We start from the raw sequence: 24,758 nt of genomic DNA, 5'->3' as shown, positions 1-24,758 counted from the left end.
ATCCCTTCAGAGATATTTGGCAGTTCATGTTGGCAGAAGGGAAGAGCAAAACTGAAGATGATCCATTTGCTTAATTAGCAGCTATAATCCTACAATTTTATCAATTTCTAATACCTGTAATAAGCTGCTTTGTTCAGAGAAAATTCATTCACCAGCTTCATTCATCTAAAAATTTGAACTAACGTAATCTAAAGTTAGAATTGCTGAATTACTTCTCTGTGTTGGTGTGTGTGTGCTTTGTCTTTCCCCCTTTCTCTCATTGCAGATGCCCTGAGAGAACTGAGAAATCTGTTCCAGAACTGTTCTCCTGGTGTTGGAGCCTTGGCTGCACTGAAGAATGTGCATTTTTTATGAGGAGGAGGAGAAGGAGCTGTGTTTATCCTGGAAGGGAGATGTCACAGCAAGTGCAGACTTCTGAGGTGCTTTTATCTGGGGCTGCAGGGTTTCTCAGGAATTCTCTGCCTTTGCAGTGTCAAACCTCCATTGGAATAATCACCTGGCCCTGGAAACTTTATAATTAATGAAGCTGAAGAGGGGGTTTATGTCTTTGAACTTATGCCTTCAATAGCACTAAAGAATTTCTTGCACACTCACAGGGCAGAGCCAATGTTTGTTTTCTGATTGAGACAAAAGTGTGGAACTGTATTTGCAGCATTTCCTTTTGTACATCTGTAGAGTGGGAAGCTGTGCAGGCTTCATCTGTCTTTAGTGTGTTACAGTTGTTCTGCTGTGGCTCTGACAATGCTTGGGGGTCACTCTTTACTTTGAGGGCTTAAAGAATCTGGGACTCTGTAGATGTGTGGAATTGCAGGTGCCTGGAGACTTGGGTTGCAGGAACAGGGAATACTCCCCGAGGTTGTGCTCAGCAGGGGGAAATAAACTGTCCTCTCTGCTCTTCTGGGTCAGTTTTTGTTCCCCCTGCCCTCTTGAGACAGAAGTAGAGCTTAGAAAGAGGGCTTGTGGAAGTGAGCCAAGGAGCAGGGACCGTGTTCATAGCGGTGTCACCTGCAGAGAGGCTTTACCTAAGTGTCTGTTTGTGTGCTTGTGCCTATTTGTGAACATCAAATGTGTGGTTCCATGAAGTGTGTCTGTACTTTGGTATCCTTGACCCTGTTTGGTGGAAGAAGTTGTTTTCTTTAGTCACTAAGCTCTCTGGGATGCTTCCTTATCCTGCCATTGTAAGAAGTGACGTACTTGACTGGATCAGCTTGACCTGTGAAATGAAAGCTGCTGCAGTGTATCCTCCTTGATCTGAAAAGTGGGATCTGAGAAAAAAGAGCCCTTCTGCCAGGCACCAAAATAAACCAGGACTGTCTGTGCTGACAGACAATACTTGCTTTAGCCTTCAAGGTCCTTGGGCAAACAAAAGATCCCCGAGTCTGCCTTGCATCTGTGCTGCTCAGTCTGTGCTGATGCCCAGGGAGTGGGAGCCTGCTGGGCTCCATGGATTGTGAGTGTTCCTGCAGGGAGGAGCTGCTGCCACCAGTTTTTGAGGGCAAACACACTGAGCTGTTTAGGGGAGGACTTAAAACCTACTTTTGTGTTGCATATGGAGCCTGTTGTCTCCAAGTACAAAAAGACCCCGAAGCTTTGCTGTGCTCCCAGCTTACCCTGGAGTAAGCCCTGTTAGCTTACATGTGGTGTTTATGCTTGCAGCTCCTGTCTGCAGCAGCCTGCATCCTCACAGAGTGCTGATCCTGGAATCTGGCTGCAGGTACTTAACCTGCTTAAATGGGAACTCAGCTCTGGATGCTGGGGTCAAAGGAGTAATGTAGGGTGGGCAGCCCTGTGAGTAATTCCTGCCACCCAGTCACTGAGGAGGGAATGTAGGAATAACCCACCTCTTTTGTGTGGAAAATACAGCAGCTTTGGGAAGAGAATTCATATTGTTTGGTCAATGAAACAGAGTGCAAAAACATAACAGGTTTATTTTCAATTCAAGCTCAAACATAATACCTCTTGGGTCATGCTAACGCTCACAGGCATCTGAATCAGTTAGGAAAATGTTGCTCCATCTCAGGATGTGCGGTTGTGGTGGGATTCAGTAGAAGCCCCTCTTTGCCTTGTGCATGGAGGCGTTTTCCAAGAGTACAGCACCAAATGGTTTGTTACATGATAATAATGTCACTCAGCCTGCTGTCCCATGTAACCCCGTCAGTTTATAGCTGCAGTAATGCATAGACATGTTGGAGGAAGGAGTGATTTCTGAGAATTTTATTCTCATTTTTACTGTAGTTTTCCTTATGGAAACACCCATATGCTTCAGATATAATTACAGCAGAAAAAGTCTCTACAATACTCTAATATAAAAAGGTAAAAATGATTTTGTTTATTGTATTTAAGAATCAGTGTAAAAAAAAATTTCCAGTATTATTGAAATCTGTAAGACAGTGAAGTGCACAAGGAAACTTCATGTTGTATCTTCTTCTTAACTCTTCTCTCTCCTCGGATGTATTTTGCAACTTGACTGCAGTTATAATGAAAGTTGGTTTAAGTATCCTGAAGTTCCTCATGTCCAATGTTGCTGCTCAAAACCAGGGTACACTTTCTTCATCCTGCCCCACAACTAGGTGAATTCTTGGAGTAGCACTCGTAAGACTTTTCTTATGGTCCGTAACTTGGAAACCAGCAATCCCTGCTGGCACAGAATGCCCTGCAGACAGTCAGTTGTTTTCTTCTAAATGTTTGTCTGGACAGTGTTACTGAAATGTAGGTGATGGTTTTATCTCATGTCTTCCACTGCTGCTCCTTTTTTCAACAGGATTTTCTGCTTCCTTGACCATCTTTGAGCCTGCAGTCTTGCAAAAGCCTGCAAGTGTTGTCCTGCATTTGTTGAAAGAACAGATTTGGTTGAGAGAATGAGCAATCTCCTAAAGTTGTGCTGGTTTGGGGTGTGTTGGGGAGGTTGGTTCATGCAGGTGAGTGAAAGAACAAGGAGTGGGTGTTACTGGGTCTCAACTTCGTATTTGAGGACGTGCGAGTAGAAGCTGTGGTTGGCGTTCTCGTGCACCATCACAAACACCTCTCTGCACCCCGAGGTGTTGCAGGTTCCCTCCCAGCAGCCCTTGTTCTGGGTGAGAGGGTAGGTGTTCTCAGCCTGGACCAGCACCTTGGCAATGCCGTGCATTTTGAGTTTGAACCGCACGTTGCGGTTGGCCGGCAGCAGGCCCGAGAGCGGCTCCAGGATCTCGTAGTCTTGCAGCCACTTGCTGTAGCTCTGGGGGAAGGCTGGCCACTTCACCTCCGTGTTCAGGCACCTGATGAGGTAGTTGAAGATGTAATCGTAATTACCAGGGTCCGACTTCTTCTTGGAGTAGATTTTGAGAACGAAGTTCCCCGCGTGCGGGAGCTGGACCTTCAGCTCGATCTGGTTCCGGCGGTGGATCTGCAGCACGTGCCGCCTGCCCATGTCCTCCGCGAGGCTGCCGCTGCCGTCGGTGTGCAGCGAGGTCAGGACGCTGATGTCCTTGCTCAGGGTGAAGGTGAGGGAGCAGCGCCCGTCGTTGGTGTGCAGGATGGGCTCGCTGTGCGAGGGCCGCAGGAAGCCCTGGCGCTCTGAGAACCAGCTGGGCCCGACGGGCTGGTGCAGCTCCTTGGGGAAGCGCATGGCCTTGTCCACGGACTCGCACTCCACCACGTACTCCAGCACGCACTTGTAGACGTCATCCGAAGCCTCAGCCTTGGAGGGCTTGGCAAAGATCTCCAGCTTGTGGCTCCCTGTCTTCTGTGGGTAGATGTCCAGCTGCATTCCATGTCTTTTCAAAGTCATCAAACCGTGTTCATCTGTTCCCTTCAGCTTGAACATAAATAACGTGCCAGAGCGGCAGTCCACGGATACAGAGGCTTTTCCATTTACTGGGAAATACAAAAGAAAAGAGGCTGCATAGGAGTGTCAGTACAGTTTTTAACCCTAATGTATCCCCTGTTCTGGGAAGGTTAATCTGGCTCATTAAGTTGCTCTTTCTCTAAAAGTAAAACCAAGAGCTGCAACTGGCAGGTCACAGCTTGTCATCTGTCTGCTTAGACCAGTGTCCTTAGGCCTTTGTCTGGGAGATGTGCATTTATCCTGTTCTGATACAGCCTGACATGGAGCTGTGGTCTGCCAGAATGTGAAAGCCTGTGTGAAATATAACTGAAAGTACCGTCAGGCCAGATTGGATGGGGTTTGGGACAACCTGCTCTAGTAGAAGGTGTCCCTGCCCATGGTGGGGGGTTGGAATGAGATGGGCTTTAAGGTTCCTTCCAACTCAAACCGTTATGGAATTCTCTGATCATGAAGGGCTAAATTAGAGGTGATTAGAACTGATTGCCAGCCCAGTAGCTGCTCCCAGGAGCTTCAAATTGCAGGAACTCTCCAGTATGTAGATATAAGATTAATCTACCTCCCTGTGAGCCTGTTCCCAAACAGCTTGAAGTCTTCATTACGTCCTAAAATGTTGATGTCCATAAGTTTTAACTCTGTTCTTAGCATTCACAAATTAGCCATGCAGTTAAATTCCTGCAGCTCTTGAAAAATCCAAGGGAGGGGGTTTTAAACGTGCACCTTGTTCAGTTGCAGCACCTGAGTGGTTTTATGTTAAAAGAGCTGCTGGACTCGCTCAGTATTGCCTGAAGAGGTGCTCAGTGGTGTGTGTTGGATGTGGGATGCATGGGGGAAGGTGCTCCGTGGCTTCCCCGTTACCTGTTCGGATGATGGGAGTCTCCGGGTGTGCGGCCAGCAGCCCCAGCGTGTAGAAGTTGCTGTTGTGCAGCATGTTGTTCTCAAACTCCTTCAGCGTCAGCGTGGGCTTAAGAAGCTGCCAGTTACTGTTATCTGGGAAGTGATTGTTAATGAACAGGGCTGGGTGAGTCAGAAAGTAAAACTCATTGTACCTGGGAGAAGGGAGAAATGAGAGAAAATGAGTAATTACAAATAGGGGATTCTTCCCCCGCGCAGTGGTGGTGGTTTCAGCAGGAAGGTGTTGGAGTGGTTTGAGCTGCTGATAAACTGAGATCCATGGGTTTTAAATTCCCCAGGCAGAGAAGAAACCTGAGCTTTGGTCTTCTGTTTCCAGGGCAAATGCTGAGCTTTAGGATAAACCCTGAGTATTTGCACTATTCCCTTGCACCCACAGGCTCCTGGAGAAAGAGGGAGGCACTGGGTGTTGACTGCAATCAATTCACAAAAGCTGTGACTCGGGTGCCACAGACTATTGCCTAAACTGAAGATGTGACAAGCAAACCCAGCTGGCTTTTAGCAGTTTGTGACTTGCTGCTCAGAGCAAATACCTCTCTACAGGCTATGCCCCATACCTTGTACAGGCAGCCTGGCTACCTTGCTCACAGCTTTGTGCAGGCACACAGTTTGTGGAGATTGGGATGGGGCCCAGCCTCATCCCCAGTGGCACAGCTGTGAGCAGCAGGTGAGCAGCACTGACAGCAATGAGCCATGGAGTGCCCAGGGGCACTGACCAGCACCAAAGGGAGCAGAGGGCACACAGGGACAGAGCATCAGCATGAGGGGATAAAAGGCTGGGCTAGAGAACAAGGGCAGATGCTTGCAGCCTTTTGAAGTGCCACGATGTTACTGTGTATGGGTAGATGCCTGAAGCCTTCTTGTGCAGTAAGGTGTTACTGTGTTTGGGTGAATGCCTGTATGGTGACACTCTGTGTGTCATGGCCCTTTTGACTGCAGCACATACTGTGGTGTCTGCTGCGACAGCTTTGGGTCTTCCCGTGGCCCCAGATGTGTCTGTTTGGTTTGCCAATCCTAGCAGCTTTCCTACTGCCTTTGTGGAGGGTTTGTGTACTCAGATAGAGGGGGGTCTTTACCTGTAGGTGAACTTGGTGAAGGAATCATCCACAGACCCGCTCCCCCAGGTGCTGTCCAGTAAATGCCACCTTCCCTCAAGGTACACAGCGTTCCAGGCATGGTCAGAGTCCCCTGTGAAGGTCTGCCCTGTCTTGTACCCATATCCCTTGGCATGTCCTGAGAGCTTCTTGCACTGAATCCCTGCAAGACTGAAAGAAAATGATAAGCTGGAGCAGGAGAGTTCTGTGTTAAACCTGTCAGGTATTTCTGGGGAAGGAGAAAAGGTGATGGTGCCTGAGGTGTTGGGTGGGGCTGTTTGTTTTTGTAGTCTTTGCACAGAGATTCAGAGAGCATCCTGCTGGAGGAAGGGCCTTTTCTCTCCCAGTTTTGCATATTCCCTGTCTTTTTGCCTGATGCACCATCGATTCAGCACTGTTAGAGGATGACAAGATAAAGTGTGCTTAATTGCTCTCTATCTTGTTACTCAGTGGAATCCCTTTGCTGCTGTCCACAATTAGCCCATGTAATTATAAATTAAAAGCGCAGGCTGTTCTCTCCCTGTGACAGTGGGCCTGGTGTTTGACACCAGCTGAGGTATCTCAGACCTCACGGGATTGTGGATGCTGATCTAGTATCCTGAAAGAATGAGCTTGTGCCTGCCCAGGGTAGAAATGATTAAATAGTCTCTTTCTAAAAACATGATGAATACCTGTGTGGATGTGTAAATAAGATTTAAATAAGCACTGTGTTAATAAGCTCTCTGCTGATGGATTCTAACATTGGCATCTTATTTCACCATTAATCTAAAATTGCTTCACTTGGAGCGTTGTCTTTTGTGTAGGACAGCATTGACATTTTTCTTCTTCATAGAGAAGCGTGTTAAATGGAACAACTACCTTAAGTAATAAAGTGTGCAGGCTTCCAGAGTGAGATTGTCTGCATAATGTGGGTTTGGCTCAGGAGAAAAGTGATATTTATGGGGAAGATAATGAGCATGGTTGTTAAGAAGTCGAGGCCTGATAACAGATACTGGCTGGCAACTGGCAGTGCAGTGGAGCTTGTAGGGGCTGCTTTTCCCAGGGAGAGGAATGCTGGTTTCCAGGGAAGGGGGGAACTTCAGCAAAGGAGAGGATGGAGCAGTGATGGCAGGCACTGCCTGTTCCATGAGTATCCAGAGCAAACAGGCCAGGGTGGAAGGAATACTATGGAGAAACCTGGTGCTGCAGGTGGTCTGGCCCTTGCCAGCCCACAGGCCCCTGTGAGTCAAATTCTGACATGGAGCTGGGCAGTAAATCTGGAACAACTCCACTGACAAGACTGGTGAGAGCTTGGATTTGCATGATGTAACTGAGACTAGGAGCTGGCCTGGGAGCTTTAGTGAAGATTTGATCCTAGGAGTTTCAAGGAGCTAAGTACCAAATTCCCTCTAATTTCATGGGGATTGGATCTAATCCTTCCAGGCTTCTCTAGACATTCTTGTTAGCTGGGATATTCAGAGGGGACATTAAGGGACAAGTTCTGCTTTCACAGTGCTCTCAATTACAGTGAATGTTGGCAAAGCAGCAAGAAGAGTTTGTGTGTAGATGTGTTCAAAGTTCTCAAAATAAAGACCAGAGCATTTACACTGGTCTCTCTAGTAACAGACAAAAATCCAAGCTAAAACATCCTGTAAAGGAGCAATTCTGTATTGTTGAAAAGGGTGCTCATGTCTCTCGTGTCAATGACTTCATACAGATAAATTAAGCAGGCAGAGAGAAGATTGGGAAGATCTCCAGGACTGGTTGAAGTGGCAGTGTGAGGCTGAAGACGACCTAGATACAAAATGGACTGGAAGAACTGAATTAAGAAACAGTTGGCAACATTTGCTTGGTGCAGCAAAGAGATTAAACACAAAATTGCTTTTCTGCCTCAAAAACCATAGGAAATAGTCTGGCTCTTACTACAGGTGTCACTGGAATTCAATGGCATCTTCTTCCCTTTGATTTTAGGTTGACTTTGATCATTTCATCTAAAAAAGGGAGCAAATCTGGCTTCTCCAGAAGGGAACAGAATGGTTTATGCTTGTGGTAGGTAGGTGTACGCCTCTGTGCCTGAAAAGAGGGAAAGCTGCTGCCTGCAGGAAATGGGGGAAGCAAGAGGATGTGAAATCTGGGATATTTACAGACTGGTGAGGAAGAAGGAGCAGCTAGCTAACTGATCAGATCCCCTTTAGGCAGTGAGGCCAGCTTTGCTCCCAGAGCTGCTGAAACCTCTCCTGGGAAAATAATTGTTGTGCCTTCATCACTAACCCTGGTGAGCGAGTGTCTCCCTAATTCCAGGCTGTGAGGTTTGCCCTAAATTGGATTAATGAATTTGCACTGCTTCACTTAGCCAGACTCCTCGAGTCTGCTTGTCAGTTGAGAAGCCAGTTCTTGGTAAGTGCTGCTGAAACATTGGTCAGGAGCCTGTGTTTGCATTCACTGCTATCACACCTGATGTTTGGAAAGTGATGCCTTATGGCCAGCTTCCCACTATGTGTGCCCACCTTTCCTCTGTGACAGGAATCTCAGCTGATGGGAGGAAGTCTGGCTGCCAAAGCTGTGGTCAGAGGTGACAGTGTTTTTTCTGCAACAGGAATTGTTCCCTCTGGCACTGGGACAAGTAAGACTCAATCAATGTCAGCCGTTGCCTTCAGCAGGACTTTCGGGGGGGACTCCTGGTGACTGGCAAATTGGTTTGTTTGTTCAAGTTCCCTCACAGGAGCTAGGGAAAAAGGGCATGTCAAAACACCTTTTCCCCCCAAAACCTGGCTCTGAAAAGCCTTTCTGTAAGACAAGTGCTCTTTGCCTCCTGCCTTTCTGCTTAGACTCGGTGTAAGAGCAGCACAGAGCATGGGGAGAAGGGATGAGGAGATCTCTGTGCAAGAAAGGGGTGCTGTCTTGAAGTACAGTTTTTCACAACAGGAGCTAAACATTTTGCTAATATTTGACAATATAAGAGTCTTGATGACTGGAGGTTTCCTGAATCACATAGTGACTAATCAGCCTGGAACTGAGAGTAAATCAACAGAGCCTTTAAATAGCCAGAGATATCCTTGGAAAGATTAATGCTTTTAATGAACTAAGCATATGCTTTTTAATGAACAGATGCAAATTCCCCCCTTCTAACTGCTAATAACTGTTCCATAGGTTGCAGCTATAAATGCATACTTCACCATCTTATTATTTACTATTTAGAAAACAAGATCTAATGTCTAAAGATTTAATGTCGTAGAATGGTTTGGGTTGGAATGGACCAAATGTATATTGCGGGATATGTTGTTGGCTGGAAACATTTACCACTTCAGCATCTGGCACAGTATGCTGGGGTTTTTTTTTAATCTCTCCTTTTCCCTGTAGGTTTTGTCTGTTCCATGGTAAAAACCTTCTCAAATCCCTTTGGATGGTGTGGAAAGCCAATTGTTACTTACATGTGCTATTAATAACTAGTCTGGATTTTTCCAAGGGAATGGAAGCCCCTTCCTGGGAGGGCCATCTTGCAAGCCCACCCTCTTAAGATTACTTTAGGAAGTCCCTTCCAATCTCCTTTCCCTGAGTTGTCAGGTCCAGTTTTCTCCTTTTGGGCAACCCTTCTGCCTAAGGCTGATCCCAAACCCCCAAGCACCTTCATTGCTTTCCTTGCTGTGGATTTTGAGGGCTCTCCTTTCCTTAGGGATTAGGATTGGGGCTGCATCTCTGTCTCCCTGCCAAGGAAGGGGCTGCCTCTTAGAAATGCCTTTGACTGCAAAGCCCTGCTCTGTGGGGAAGTTTTGGTGACTCATCCCCAGTGAAGTCCATGAGAATTTGTTGGAGGAAGAAAGGATTTTAGTCATTAAACTCCAATGGTAGGTACAGAAAGGGAATTGCAGTATTGGCCTCAACAGTGCTGCACCTTGAGGTTGGGCACAGAACAGAGGGGCAAGTGCAAGGCAGTGTCCCTGGGGTGGCTCTGGAGGGGACAGGGCATCTCCAGAGGGTGTAGGCAAAGTTCCTCCTGGGACTCTGCCTACCTCTTGCAAGGGACCAGCACTCCTTGTTGAAGTCTTGCAATGCTTTTAACCTTCACATCCAGATACCCCAAGGAAAATCCTACTTCTTCTAATCAAATTATCTCCATGTTTTCATCTGCCATTATGTTAATGCAATGCGAAGCTCAGCAGATGGCACCAAGTAAATTATGCTGGGGAGGGGGGTGGAGGGAGTGGAAGAGAGAGCAAAATTGACCTTTCTAGGACTTGCTGTTTTTCCACAGCATGGCTGGAAAGCTAAAGTTCCACGTCCTGCTTAAAGTCACATCAGTCAATGCAAAGGCAGACGGGATAGGCACGGAGATGACAAGGAATGTTAACTCTCCCTGGCATTGAATGCTTCTGAACTTAATTTACCTGCACATATGTTCAAAGAGCTCGGCATAGCCCTCACAAATGCTCTTGCCCATCTGAAGCACGTCTCTGGGCTTGCTTGACAGCTGGCTTTTGTTGTGGTAGCCCACGACGTCGTATTCTGGGGAAGGAACACAGACAAGGGTTCATCCAAAAGCCAGAGGCAAGGGGACTGATGGGCAGCAGGAGCAATGCTTGGGTTGTTTTTCGTCTCTGTGAGCAGAAGGGAATGCGCTGTGGCTGTGCTGGGGATGGTGGCCTGGACACTGCTGGGCCAGAGGGACAGCTCTGTCCCTCATCACCCTTTGCTCTAAGCTTGGGCTGGGGTTCAGCAGTTGAATCCAAGTGAGAGGAAAACTTTGATTTTTGGACACAATGGGTGTCCTCAGGAATTGCCCTCAAGTGGAGGATCTACAGTCTGAAGAGTTCCCAGTATAAACCAGAGCACGCTGCATTTGGAGGAGTCAGATTGGTGTTGCCTCAAAAGAAACTGCTGAGACTTTTGCACTCTTTACAAGCAATTTATATTAAAAATACTTGAAAAGCAGCTTGTTGGGAAACACTTGCTGCAAGTGAGTCACAGAATTATAGAATGGTTTGGGTTGGAAGGAGCATTAAAGGTAATGTCATTCCAATGCCCTGCCAGGGGCAGGGACACTTCCATTATACCAGGTTGCTCCAGGCCCTGTCCAGTGTGGTTATATCAATACCTGGAAGCTCAGGAAATCTTGATTTACTGGAATGAGGACACAACAGCAAGACTCCTTCAGACAGAGCTTGCAGAACTGGTCTGGGGAGGTTAATTCAATCCCACCAACCTTGGCCCTGTCCACAACCTCTTTCTTAAAATACAGATGTATTTTTCTGACAAAGCTCTCAGGAATGCTGCATCAGCTGGTTCCCCCTCCCCTTGGTGTTGGGGCAGAGGAAGAAAAGCAGCAGCAGGCTGTGTGTGCTTTGATGAAATGCTGCCCCTGCCCATCATCCATCCGAGGGGCTCGGCCGATGCCTCCTCGGTGCTGGCTCCAGCCACTGGGAAGGGCTGGCTGCTCCACCCTGGCTGCTCACTGACCACCAGCAAAGTTCAGGGCACTTGGAGGGCTGCTGGCTCCATGGGGCTTTCTATTTGTGCTGCAAGTGACAGCTGAAAGCATTATTTCCTTTAGTGCTGATGCAGCATGGGCATAGCAGCCCATCACAGGCAGGAACTGAACAGAGTGGGAAGAGATGCCCAGAGAGCAGTGTTCTCACTTAAAATCCACCCAAGGAAGGAGTTTATGTCATCAGTGCAATTCCAGGATAGATACATTGCGTTTTTGCCAGCAGATTTAAATTCCCAACTGTGTGTCTTTTCTGTGTATGTAAATAAGGGTCAGTCTCACAGGAAGGAATGAGAGCCAGGGTCAAGGTGGTGTAAAAGATCTTGTGAGGAGATCTCAGCATAGCTGTCAGGGCCAGAGACATCCCCTGAATGTTGAGGAGTGTGGACTGACTCCAACCAGGCCCTGCCCAGGTAGTGTGGGCAGAAAAGGGTTAACAGTGGAAAGACAGAATAACCAGTGCTGGGTGACTCAAAGCCTGGGCTTCAGGACATGCAGTGAAATCAGCACTCTCCATATTTCAGGGCAAGACTAAAGCAGTTTGGGACTGACCCAACCATGCTAACCCTGTAGCTGCTGATCCCAGTGGGTGTGAGATGAGGCCAGTGCTGCCCAAACTGCTCTTTTCCTCTCCATCACTTGGCCTGCACTGCAGCAGTGCCCCATCAGGATGTGTGGGAGGTGAGAGAAAGGACAGTTCTGCCTCTCTGCCCCCAAGACTTAATGGGAAATAAACATTTTTGCTTATGTTATGCAAAATGCCACCATGTTGCATATCCAGTTTTCCCCCATCGAGGCACTGGGGTGGCAAGAAGCCCCTTTTGATGTGCCAGATGGGAGAGGCTACAAGTGCTGCCTCCTCCTCCTCTTCCCATCTCCTGGTTATTGTGTAACTCCAGCCTTTGGACCGAATAGGAGAGGGCAGGGGAACCTGAGTGGATGCAGCTCTCTGCAGGGTTGAAAAGGTGCAGGCACAGGCAGGAACTGCAATCATACAGGTGCCAGTGTGGGACATGGAGCTGGGCAAGGCAGCTGGATGGTCCCTGGTGGTGCCTGTGTGACACTGGGACCCTCCCAGAGCAAAGGCACCAGCATCAGACTGTGCTGGAGGGGCTGTGGGGACTTGGCACAGGGATGGAGATCAAACTTAGAATGGTCTGAGTGGGACCTTAAAGATCATCTCATTCCAAACTGCCTGCCATGGTGCAGGGACACCTTCCACTAGGCCAGGCTCTTTCTGAAATCTGGATCATCACCTGCTCCCTGTTCACCCCCTCAAAACTGGGCTCTGGTGGTGTGGGGTAGCTCTGAAGGTGACAAGCAGGTCCCTGGTGTTGGGCAGCCTGGCTTTTGCTCTGGCTCTTGGATGCTAGGGACTTGTCTGGTCACACCTCAAATGGAGTTACAGGTTAATCATGGGCACAAAAACCTGTTGGAGCCTGGCAGTGTGAGGAGAAAGACTGAGAAACAGAGGTCTGGATGCATTTCTGGATAAAAACCTTCAGAAAGCCTTCATTCCACTTCCCACATGGAAATAACCCACAAATACCCAGTAAAATGCCACGGCAGTGGGACAGGGGTGACAGTGACAGCCTTGTCTTCAGTTGGAGACCTGAGCCTACCTATGTGATGGCATATCCACATCCATATGGCTCGAACCTTCTCCAGGTCAGTCCGGGCTTGTTTCAGCAGGGCTTTCACCAGCTCCTCCACGCTGTTCGTGACGTTCACCTGTGTGTGGGGGGAAGCATTGCAAGGTCATGGTGAAGATCCACCCTGTGGTAGATCTCCTGTCCTCACCATCCCTTGCTCTTCTGAAGGCAGTGAGACCCCACCTGCCAGAGGCTGCTGTGCCTCCAGCTCCCTTAAAAATACAGCTACAGTGCTGTAGGTCCATGTATTTGTGGTTATAGTTCCCAGAGTGGGATTTCTTTGCTAATGTTTAAAGGGAAAAGGTTTTTCACTTGTTTGGGGAGATTCTAATGCTGTTGCCCCATAGCTCAGCCTAAGCTGGTGTTGGTGCTGGGAGCCAGGTTTGTGGAATGTCGCTGCAGGGGAGCTGGGAGGAGGACAGAGGCAAAAGCAAGACTTACTTTTAATGCGTAGGCATCCAGCTTCTTTAATTGCTGCAGATCTACTGGCATGGATTTCAAAGAGGATTTGTCCCATGGATATGCTGGGAAGAAACGAGTTGTCATTGTTTTGGGAAAGCAGGGAGTGTTTTTCCTGGCAGTATGGTGGAACAAGGGGCCAGATCTCCTGCCTGGCCCACGGAGACATCCATCAGCTGGTGCTTAGGGAGCAGAGGACACGAGGGCACCCGCAGGAGGTCCCTGCCAGCTGCATGGAAAGCAGGAGCCATCCTGTCTAGACTGCTGGGATTTGTGCAGTGCTGGAGCGTGAGCTGCCCCTGCAACTTTGGCACTGCATAACAGCATGGAAAATCCTGGGATATGGCATGGAGGGGAAGGAGAACAATGCACAAGTATCAGGGAAAATCTATACTGTGTAAGCCTTAGAAAACACATGACTACTTTAAAAACCCCAGCAATAAAGAGCTGGGTTTCTCTAGGAGTTTTGTGTGGTAAAGGACCACAATTCTGAAGGAATTTAGGGACATGAGGAAGGTAACACTGGGAGCAGCTGGACTGAACCCACTCTGCCTACCCTCTGCATCTTCACAGGTTCTGAGCTCCTGGTTCTACTCAGTGTGAACAAAGGGTTAATAACTTGCCCTAATTAACCAGATAACTGATTTTTTTAAACAGTCTTGGAGTGAGCTGACACTGCTGTCTTCCATCAATGAGCCATGGGGAATGGATGGACATATTCCTGTGCCAGGCAGGTGCCTGTCTGCCCAAATCAGCATGTAGGCACCTATTTCTTAACAGGCTGGTTTGTGTATCTGTATTTTCCCTGAAAAGAGGTGTAACACTGACCTAAAGAGAGAGCAAGCAGATTTACACATTTAAGGGTTCCCACTCTCCACAGCTCTAAAAATTACTTCTTGCCTTTTTGGTTAGGGAATGGTCTTTTTTTAAAATGTGGCTATGAGGATTTGTCCTTGGCAGGTTCTGTCTGCAGAGGCTCTGTGCAGGAGTGGGATCCACAGCACGCCCAACACTCCTGTGTGCCTGTTTCCCTTCCCTTGGGCAGGGCTTGGGCACGTGTGGGGCTCCCAAAGCCATTCCCCTCTGCCATCCCAAGGATCAGGGGCTTGGGAAGCTGAGCTCTACTGGTGCTGATGGATGGTTACCATGGAGGTCCTTTGCTCCCGGTGGCCGTGGGGCCTCAGTCTTCTGGAAACCTGCAAAGCAGAGAGGGAGAGAGGAGGGTGTTACCCACAGAAAAAAAAAGGTAACTAGAAATAAATTATGGTGAGGGGCAGGATTGGGTGGAAAAAGCTGGAAGTGAGGCTCTTCTTAGCCCATTCCTTTCTGTTTGGACATGGATGTGAGCACCCTGTGGAGTGTGCTCCTGCAGAGCCCCCATTCCCCAGCAGACAGATATCTCCTGTTCTAGCCCAAGGGTTGGGACATCAAACCCCAGCCCACCAGGGCCAAACCTCTCCAGGCATGGAAGAAGGGAGTGCTGAGCTCCAGAGCTTTTAGATAACCCCAGTGGAAGCTCTGCAGCAGCTGGGGGATTGCTGAGGGACACTACAGTGTCACCACCTGCCTTATCCCAGGGCCAGAGGAGGAGGAGGAGACACCCACACCCCAAGAGCAGAAGGATTTTGCTCCTCAAGCCCCAGTCACGGGCAAGGTCCAGCAGCATGTGCCCTTTAGCAGCCTCCCCATGGGAGGAGTGAGCCTGTCTCCTCCTGGGAGCAGCTTCCCAGGGGAGGGAGAGCTTGATAGAGCAGAGCCTCACCTTTGTTGTCGTGTCCTCTCAGCCTCTGGGAACCTGCAACAAGCCAGGCAGGGTTAGTGGGATCCCCCCAGCCCTGCCCAGGCTCCAGGCTGCAGCATCCCCTGGAGCTCCACAGCTCTGGAAAAAGGAAGGGAGGATGGGCTGAGCCTCTGCTGGGGTTTAAAGCTGGGCTGTACCTTTTCCCAAGGAGAGTCTCTTGATGAGCTGGGGGCTGGTGTCCTCGTGGTGAATCTCCACTGTCACTTGGGTTCCTGCAAGAAACAATTATAAACTCCCTGAAAGGGGAAAACTAACCAGGATATGGAGGAGAGGGCGGGAGTGCCTGCCGAGGCAGCTCTTTACTTAGACAAAGCAGCAGCTCTGGTGATAGCCAAGGTTTATCACCATGTTAAAGAGCTCTTGATGGAGCTACAGCAAGCAGAGAATCAATGGCTTGCATTGATTTTTCTTGGAATTAAACCGAGAAAGGCTTGAAGTGATGAAAATGGTTGGACTTGTGATACTAAAATGTCTGGCAAAGGCCATTGCCTGTAAGAGGCAGCATCCTGGAGGAGCCAGCTGTTGTCCCTGATGCTCCAGAAAAACCTCTCCTGAAAACCTGGGCTCTGGTCTTTAAAGTTTCAGAGAGGCAAATACCAGAAAAAGAGTGAGTGAATCTCTCATAAAAACTACCTGAACTTTTTTAACAGAGGCTGCATTTTTTGACAGGTATTTCAGAAGGGTTTGCAGCTCTTGAGGTTCCCTGGAGGAGCTCCATGTGCTCCTGGGCTTCTCTTTTGGATCAGGCAGAAGTGACTCAGGAGACTGGAGGTCAAGATGTTAATGCACCTTGGGGCTGCCATCCAGTCATGCCTCCTGCACCTACACCTCATGACATTTGGGGTTTTTCTTTAAAGTCAGCTCTTGAAACTAGCTAATTAGGTGGGAATCTGCATTTTCATCAAAGAATAAGTTTTTCTGCAGAATTTACCCTTAGAAAAGTGAAGTTTCTCCTGTGATTATGCAGAGAGATTCAATGTCCTTTAAGCCCCAAAACCAGAAAGCAAGAAAAACTGTATAAGCTGTAAAAACCTAAGTCTTAGAGTTTGACTCCAGTTCTAGGATGGTTGCAGATATCAGGGTGTCAGAGTTTTTTGTCAGTTAATTAAAAGATAAAATGAAGTTGTTTCTCAAAGAGAGGGCTTTATGCAAATGGTTTGATTTCCTTAAAGTTTTCATATTTTCAGGTCCTTTTTATTGCTCAAAATTATTTTTACTTTGCTTTTTTGTGGGTTTTTGTCTCCAACTTTCACTTTCCAAGTTTCCCCCCATAAATTAAAAATCTTTGTTTTCAAGAGACAAATTTACTGGTGATGAATGCCTTCTGCTTTGATGAGTTTAAAAGGCATTTAACAAATGAAAAATTTAATTCCATAGGAATTTTTCAATGTGCTGTATCATTGCTTTAAAAACTGGTGGTATGAAATGGTTGCTGGTGCTTTTGTGATCTTTATTTAATTATTCCTGATTGAGATATCCATCATAAAAAATCTTAGAATGGTTTGGGTTGGAAAGGACCTTAAAGATCCTCTTGCTCCAGCTCCCTGCCACCAGAACAGTTGCTCCAAGCTCAGAGAAGCACTTGCTGCTCTCCTTGTGTTTTGTGGCCAGACAAGTCCTTGGCCAGCAAGTGCTTTGAGGGGCAGCTGTCCCAGGGTGGGGTATTTTCTCTCTCTTGGGAGGTTCTGAGGTTATTTTATTAGAGAAAAAGCTTGTTGGAGGCTCAGTGAAGCCCTGCTCTGTCTCTTGGCTCACCACTTACCTTTGTCAGGGCCTGAAGTGATGGGTGGTGTCTGCTCACAGGGACCCGTGGGGCCGTGCCGGCCTGGGGGCACAAAGGGAAACATCTCAGTGCCTTGGAGAGAGCCAAACAGTCAGCAAGGATGGGGTTAAACCCGCCCTGCTCAGACTCAGGAGGCTCAGCCCTGTTCTTCAGATCCAAAGCTCAGTGGCTCCTGGTGCCTGACCCCTCTGCAGAGGGATGGATGCTCCAGCCCAGCCCGGGCGGGGCGCTCGGACCAGGGGAGTTTGGAGAGCTGGGTGGGAGACAAGGGCAGGGCTGGGGGCTTGGAGACAGAGTGGCAACTTTGGTGTGGCTGTCAGCAACTCTCCCTTCTGGGAGACTCTTGGACCTGGAGTCCTGGGGCAGAGGGAGGTGTGGGCAGCACTGGATGTGCCCAGGGTTCACACGGGTGAGGCAGCAGACTGTGCCCCAGGGAGGGAGCAATGCCAGGGGACACAGAGCCCTCGCTCCGGGCCCTGCTGGTGATGGCCAGGGTGATCTCTCACTCTTTTTCAAAGTGTCCTGGGATCCCCATCCCACCAGGAGCCAGGGGGGAGCCTGATCTCACAGCTTGTCCATTTGTGCCCTGTGGCCATGACAAGGACCAGTCCCCAGAGTGAAGGGAGTGGGGTCACAGCCTCTTTGGCTCAGTGGGCTGGGGATTATATAAGCTTGCAAATATTGTGGCAGCACCAGAGGTGTCAGAGGCCTCATAGGGACACTAAGATGGCTGGTGAAAGGGCAGTTCATTAACCCTTGTGGTGCCAGAGGAGCCAAAGCTCTGCCTGCTCCTCTGGAGCCTGAATTCCCCCCTCCCAAGGGTTTAAATTGTGCTTAAGGTAGACCTGCAAGGGAAGGACTTCCATGTGCATGCTAAATACCCCTGCCAGTAATCCAGGGTGGGAAATGATCAATATCAGCCTCTTACTCACTCCTAGAGGAGGCTGACTGCAGCTCTGATTGCAGAACCTCTTGAGCATGACAGAGGCAGAGAAAGCAGGATATTTATCTGCTTCCTGGAGTGGAGGCTTTCGTTATCTGCTTTGTAAGAAAAGTCCCAAAGTAGTGCCTTGCCATGAAATATTGTTTGCTCCCAGACTGTGTGCAACCTCCAGCCACTACTGATTACAGAGGGACTTGGATCAGGGCTCCTGCCAGGCATCCTGCTGGGAGCAGCCCTGGCTTTTGCATGCTGCTATTGCTTGACCTGTGGAAGCAAAGTTCCTCCTTGGTGTAGCTAAAATCCACTGTCTGGTACCATGAGAATTAACTGTGTCTTGCTCTACCTTTGCCCCTGCCTTTCTCTGCTAAGCCATGGCAGGCTTAGACTGCCAGGAAAACAAGAGGGATGATCTAAGTCCCTTCCCTGGGAGCTGCTCCACAGTTCTGGGATCACCTCCTCAGATGTTCCTCCTCAACTATTTTAGGGCAGAACCCTGGGAATTGGCAACGGAACATTGAGAACTAGAATCCACATCATTCCTGGTCAGCAGTCCCACCTGCCTTGTGCTCAGTCTCTGAGGGAGGGGAGATGAAGAAAGGACTGGTGGAGAGAAGGTTCAAAATGTTCTTTGCATCCCCCAGATGCTGCTTTAAGGTGTGTGAGTGCTGGGGAAGTCTCTGGAACTTCTAGCTGCAACCTGAGCAATTGGGGGCACTGAATTTCCCCTGCCTTCGGCTGGCTGTGAAATGTAAGAGCTTGGTGCACTTGTAATCCGAGCGAGCTCCGTGGCAGGAGAATCCCTGCAGATGGATGTGCGGGGGCTCGGCAGTGCCACCCTGTGCATCCTGTCCATGGGCACGGAGAGCACGGAGGGAGGCATGCTTGCCAGGCCCTCTGTGTGCCTCCACTGGAGCCCCTGAAAGCACTGGAGAGGGATGGCTTGTGTGAAGCACATTTATGCTCGAGAGGCACAGCTTGGAGCTTTGGGTTGTGCGCTGGGGGTGGTTTCTCCCAGAGGGAGAGGGTGACCTACCGTTCAGGTCTGTGCCCTGAGCTGGCTGTGATCTGCTGTTTCCATTGCCATCACCCTTGGAACCTGTAAGATAGAAATGGGAGATTGGAAAGGGTCCTCCTGGACCGAAGTGCTGCTTGAAGACCAAGCACCCCAAACCCTTTCATGCAGCCCATTATCCCAGCTGATGCCAGGTGTCATCAGGATCCACCTTCTGTCTCATCTGCAGCCTTGGCTTGCAGCTCTTGTTGCCAAAGTATGAAATACCAGGGGGCAGAAAGTGCAATAGTCCAGGCCTAACTGCTTTGGTAGGATTTGCTCTGATTTGAGCAGGTGCTGAACGCCGTGCTTGATGGAGCATGGACACAACTTTGTGATAGCTCTGCCTATAGTTGTTAGCCTGGGACTGGTAGTCTGAAAATTCAGCTTCTCTCCCAGGTTTTAGTGCAGGAATACTCATTCTCCTCCCTTTACTTCTGCAGGGAGGCTCCCCTTGCAATTGCAGAGCACAGCTGTAGCTTTTTGGAAGACCCTCTGCAGAACAGGGAGTTGGGCCAGGGACACTGTCCCAAACTGTAGCTATAAATGGCTCAGGACAGTGAGGCTCGGAGACAAAGCCTGGGCACGCTGCAAACAAAACACTTCTGCTCCTGTACTCCAGGGCAGTGGAGTGAAACTGCTGAGCCCTCTCCCTGCTCCCACTGCCGAGCCCAGAGAGCCCGCGGGGCACAGCAAGGTGCAAGCACAGCCCTGGCATCAGTGTCCCCGTGTGTCCCCGTGTGCCCCCGCCGCTGCACCGGGGCTGCGCGCACTGCAGCCGCACAGGCTGCGGCTCGGAGCGCGGCTCCAGCGAGGCTCTGCTGCACCCGCGGACACACGCTGGGCTTCTGCAAAAAAGTTGGCATTTTGGAGTTTGGCATCACGCGTGCAAAGAGGAGAAGGAAGCCCAAATCCTGCTCCAAAGCTGCTGCTTCTCGTCTCCGTGTGCAGCCGCAGCCCTGCCCTCCCTCGCCCGCGGCGGGCGCGATGTTACCTGCGCCTCGGCCGCCTTCCGTCTGCCCCTCTCGCTGCCCTTTCTCCTTGCTCGCTGCCTCCTCGGGGCGCACAATAAGCAGCAGATTGATGGTGACTGCACTGGCATCTGTCTTAAAGTCCATGGTACCCATCAGCATGGCCGGGGCGCCGGTGCTGCCGCCGCTGCGCCGAGCAGCCGCGAGTGCTGCCAGCCCTGGCGAGGCGAGCGCGCTCCCGCCCAGCGCAGCCCCGGCCCTGCCAGCTGCACCATCGGGGCTCTGCCAAAGCCGACCCTAATGAAGAGGTTACAAGTCACCTTTGAAAGGAAATCGCAGGAGGGATCCGTTTCCTAAAGCAGAGGAAGGAGCTGCGTTTCGGGCGGGGGGGTCTGGTTTCAGAGCGTGCCCCCGGCTCCCTCCCCTCTCTCTGCCCTTTTCAGCTTTAAGCACTTGTCTACACTCAAATCCCCCAGCACCACTGTTCGCTGGGGGGGATTCGCTTCCCGGAGCTGGCACAAATCCTTAAAAGGCGTTCTCTTTGGATCCTGTCCCCCGGCAGAACTCAAAGGATGCTTAGGAGCGTAAATAATAACTGCTGCAGGAGGAGGGCAGCGGTGGGGAGAAGGGGCTGGAAAGGAGATACGAACCTTTGAAGTGGGGAGGATCGGTTTCTGCAGGACTGCCTGTGGTGGAAAGGGACAGCAGAGAAGGGAATTGCAGACTTCAATCCCCACTGTCCCAAAGGATGCAAAAAACCCCACCTCTCTGCCCCATCAGCCCGCGAGCCGGCTGTCTGGGGTAGCTGGACACGGCTGATCAAAAAGGAAAGCCCTGCAAATCCCTGGCTTTCTAGTAACTGTCCCAGCCCACCAAACGGGGGACATGAAGGGTTACAGTGCGGGTTAGCCGGGCTCAGCTGGTCCCTGCAGCTCGCAGGAGGGGCTGGCAGGGACACGCGTTCTAATTTTACCACTGGCCCCCGTCCCGGCCGTGCTGGCAGCCCCCGCCTTGGCCGGGGGTCCCGGGGGAGCGGCAGCACCTGTGGGCTGAAGGGCTCTCCGGCAGCCTTGGGAAAGGTTGTGGGAGGCACCCGCGGGCAGAGAGGGGGTTCGGGAGCTTGGCATGGGCAGGGGTCTTTTTCAGACAGGAGTGTGAGAGCAGTGGGCTCTTCTGCCTGCAGGTGGGGAAATTTGTTGTCCTGGATCCACGGGCAGGAACTGGTACTACTACCTGGTGTTAGGTTACTGTGTTTGGAGACACGGGTTTTCCCGTGGATCTCTATATAAAACCTGTCCCCTCCCAATCTCCTGCCCCTTTTCTGTTCCTGAGCCCCTTCCAGAGCATGGACAGCTGATATGCCCCCGTGCTCGCCTGCAAATCCAGCCCTAAGCAGCTCCTCAGCATATCCAGAAATAGCGTGTGTGGCCGCAGGGAACCTGCATCCATCCAGCTCTGCTGGTGCCCCGTGGTACAGCCCTGAGCCCCCTGTGCCCCCCTGGCTGGTGCCACAGCTTTCTTGCCAAGACAGGGGCACCAGGGATGGGATGTGCCTGTAACCCCAGCAATGCAACCAGAGCCCCGTGCCAGGATGGATGACAATGTTGCTGGGGCCCAGGATTTGCTCTTTACTTTGTGCATTAGAGGAATTTTTGTTTCAGAAGTGCCCTGAGTTTTTGTTTCAGGGTTCAGCTCTGGCTGTGAGCTGGCTGGAGGTGGCTAAACCTGGTGAGAAGGAGGAGGATGAAGATGAGGAGGAAGGAGGGCCAGATGCACGCTGAGCTGTGCTGCACTCTGCCAAGCAGATTTCCAAGCCATCTGGGGCTTGCCCATCTCCATTTCAGGTCCCTGAGATTTATGGCTGGAGTGACTTTCTAATCACAGTTTCACCATCTGCCTGTTGGCCTTTAGCACCCCTCTGTCACCTGTCACTGAGCCCCACAGCTCCTGCCTGGTCCGGAGCACCCTTTCCTCCCTGGCTGCTCACCTGGGGTGCAGCTCCTGTTCCTGCTGTCCCTTCTCCCTCACATCCCAGGTGGGACAGTCTGCTCTTCTGAGCTATTCGTTGGCACAGCTGAATCCTGAGCCTGGTGTCACCCAGGTCCTGCACCAAAATCTGCTCCAACCCTCCTCACTCTGCTCCTGCCCCCCACCTGCGGGGATTTCCCTGTGTGTCCCGGCCTTGCTGCTCCTCCAGGTCTGCTCTTGTCCTCGTTCCTCTCCAGCTGAGCGATGTGATGGCTCACATCTGGGGATGCTGGCAAGAGCCAGTTCCAGCGGTGCAGCCCAGGCCATGCTGGGACCTGAGCTGACCTCGCTGTGGACACTTGGGTGGTACCAGCTGAGGAGCTCAGGCGTTTCTTCCCTGGCAGCTCTGAGCTGGATCCTCCCCAGCTGAGCATGTGGTGGTGGCTGCCTTGGCACTGCCCTTCCTGCCAGGCTCAGGGATGAGGTGGGTGCTCCCAGCCTGGCTGCCCAGGGGCTGAGCACCCCCTGCTCCCCTCCTGCACCAGCCTCCCCCGTGTCCTGCCACAAGGTGTTTCCAGCACACTGAAAGCATCTCCAGGGAGCTCCTGCTTTCCTTGAAATGCCAGTCTTCAGGGAGAAGGTGGTTGGGCTTGAAAGGCTCTTTTGCATTTTCCTTTATCCTGTTTTATCCTCTCTTTTTCCTGGAGACGAGAAAGGGAAGGTTTCTGATGGTGATTTGTGGCATGTGCCATGAGGAAGGCACAGGCTGTGCCTCAGGTGGGTGCTGCCCATGCAGCAGTGAGCCCTCCTGCTCCATGAGTTTTCCATGGGAAACAGTAACCTCCTCATTGGCCTGAGATAAGAACATGACTAGCAACACCTGTCCATGGACCAGGATATTTTTGAAGCTAAAATTATCTACATTCTAAGGAAGGAAAGGAGAAAGCCTTTTATGCCATGTTGATTTTCAAATAAAGGCAGCTCATTGGATTTGCTGCAGGATTTCAAATGCTCACTGAGGTCCCAGGGAGAAGAATTAATGGTCAGAAAGCAAAAGCTGCTATCAGAGTGCCATGATTACATGTATTTACCACATGGCTGGCATTTCTCTGGGGGAATCTGGGGGAGAGAGGGAGTGTATGAATGTAGAGCAAGAATTAGGTTATTTGAATCCCATTGGGTGGAAAGGGAAATTGCAGGCTGCGTTCCTGGGAAAGGATTTTGACTCTTGGGCAGGTGGTTTGCCTTCACAAAGGTCTGTAAAGGCTCTAGCAGAAGGTGTGTTGGGCAGATATTCCACCTCTGCTTGTCAAAGGGAGGCTGCTGGGAATCTTGGTCCTGCCAGGGCCATGGGTGAGGGTGTCCAAATGTTTTTCCAAGACTGTTGTAGATGCCTGCATTGGAAAAAGTGCCAGGGCTGCACTTCTCCTCAGTGTGGTGACCTGCTCTGGCTGCACCTTGGGGCACATGTTACACCCTGGTGTTTCAGGGCCTTCTCCACTGTCTGGAGAGAAAGCCTGGGCCTTGGCTGCCCCTTGGGGGCAACAGCAAAGTCATCTAAAGGTGAACTGCCCTTAATGTAATTTAGAACTAACACACCCTGATGACCCCTTTGATCGATGGCTGATACCCATTATTTGAAACTTTTGCCTTTCATTTGGCATTCCTTGTGTCACAGCAGAGTGTCCCTGGTTTTGCCAGCTGTGCTATCCATGAGGCACTTCCAGTGTCACCTCAGAGCCTTCCTGCAGGAGCTGTTCCCTGTTGCTGCTCCTCCTCCTCCTCTGAGCCCTGTAAGCTCTGCTGTGTCCCTTTTGAGATGGGAGACCAAGGCCAGCCATGCTCCTCGTGCAGATGTGTCGGTGGCTCCTGTGCAGATGTGTCAGTGGCTCCTGTCCTGTTCTCCATTCCCTCCCTGCCCAAGCCATCCCAGCCTTAGGCTGGCTTTGTTCACCACCCAGGAGCTGGCTGCTTTCACTGTGCTTTCCACCCAGACTCCCAAGATCCCTCTCCTCCTCAGAATGTCTCATTCAGAGCTCATTATCATGTGTGTATTTGCAGATATATTTGAAGTCTGGGGTTTGTTTTGTTTTTTCCCAGCCATTACTTTGCATTTGCAGACATTGAATCTCAGCTCCTGTTTCCTCTCCCAACTGCAAATGCACTCTGGAAGGCTGGGACACATCCATGGTAGATAACACATTACAGCTGCACTCTGGTGAGTTTTAATCTGCTCTCCTGGCCTCCCTGTCCTTTCTCCCTCCCTGCCCTTATTCTCCTGCCTGCGTTTTCCAAGGCCAGGCTGCTCGGATGCCTCATTCTGCAGTTCTGCTGTGTCAGCAGCTGTGCTTTATGATTTAAGACGGCAGCAGAACTTTCCACTGAGCTGTAAGCCCATGTATTCAGTTTCCTGGTATCCACACAAGCTAACTGATGGCAGGGGCAGCCCTGCCAGGGAGGTCAAGGACGTGTTCAGATGTCAGGGAGACAATGCGGGCTGCTTCAGAACGGAGTCGATGCTGTGAGCCCTGGGAGGCACAGCGGGAATGATGCTCGGGAGGGGAATTCTGCCTCCTGCGGGGAAATACCTGTCCGCAGGTGGGCGAGCCTCTGGCAGGAGGTCCTGCATTCTGAGTGGGATTGCTGGGGATAAAAGGCAAGCCTGGCTGCTCCCTGGCTCACAGCACAGCCCAGCACTCCTTCCACGAGGAGCCTGGGGACGCCGTGCCTGCAGAGAGCGGTGGGAGCAGCTGTGTGAGCAGCGGGGTGTGCTCGGGGTGTGCCGCAGCTCAGTGCTCCGAGAGAGCTGCAGATATTTCTGCTATTTTTTTCTACTCTCC

General features: G+C 50.6%; 1 protein-coding gene across 1 annotated transcript; it reads right to left on the bottom strand.

The window, feature by feature from the left end:
* Positions 1 to 1,908: 1,908 nt before the first annotated feature.
* On the bottom strand, positions 1,909 to 20,235 carry KY (kyphoscoliosis peptidase). Its single transcript, XM_041416397.1, has 12 exons — positions 19,974 to 20,235; positions 18,962 to 19,024; positions 16,965 to 17,027; positions 15,340 to 15,414; positions 15,164 to 15,196; positions 14,547 to 14,597; positions 13,384 to 13,466; positions 12,913 to 13,021; positions 10,194 to 10,311; positions 5,812 to 6,000; positions 4,682 to 4,872; positions 1,909 to 3,855 (listed from the first exon to the last, which is right to left on the bottom strand). The coding sequence occupies exons 1-12, from the start codon at positions 20,110 to 20,112 to the stop codon at positions 2,945 to 2,947; spliced, it is 2,025 nt and encodes a 674-aa protein (XP_041272331.1). The 5' UTR covers positions 20,113 to 20,235; the 3' UTR covers positions 1,909 to 2,944.
* Positions 20,236 to 24,758: the final 4,523 nt, after the last annotated feature.

This window comes from Onychostruthus taczanowskii, unplaced genomic scaffold (assembly GCF_017590055.1).
Source record: "Onychostruthus taczanowskii isolate IOZ18803 unplaced genomic scaffold, ASM1759005v1 scaffold51, whole genome shotgun sequence".
Lineage (NCBI taxonomy): Eukaryota > Metazoa > Chordata > Aves > Passeriformes > Passeridae > Onychostruthus > Onychostruthus taczanowskii.
Note: the sequence above shows the minus strand (reverse complement) of the source record. Positions and strands in the feature narration are given on the sequence as shown.

Coding starts and splice junctions, on each gene's coding strand:
- KY (XM_041416397.1), bottom strand. CDS start 20,112: ATGCTGATGGGTACCATGGACTTTAAGACAGATGCCAGTGCAGTCACC. Junction 10,312..12,912: donor GTGGATATGCCATCACATAG/GTAGGCTCAGGT, acceptor TTCCTTCCCCAG/AATACGACGTCGTGGGCTAC. Junction 6,001..10,193: donor CTCTTTGAACATATGTGCAG/GTAAATTAAGTT, acceptor ATTTTCTTTCAG/TCTTGCAGGGATTCAGTGCA.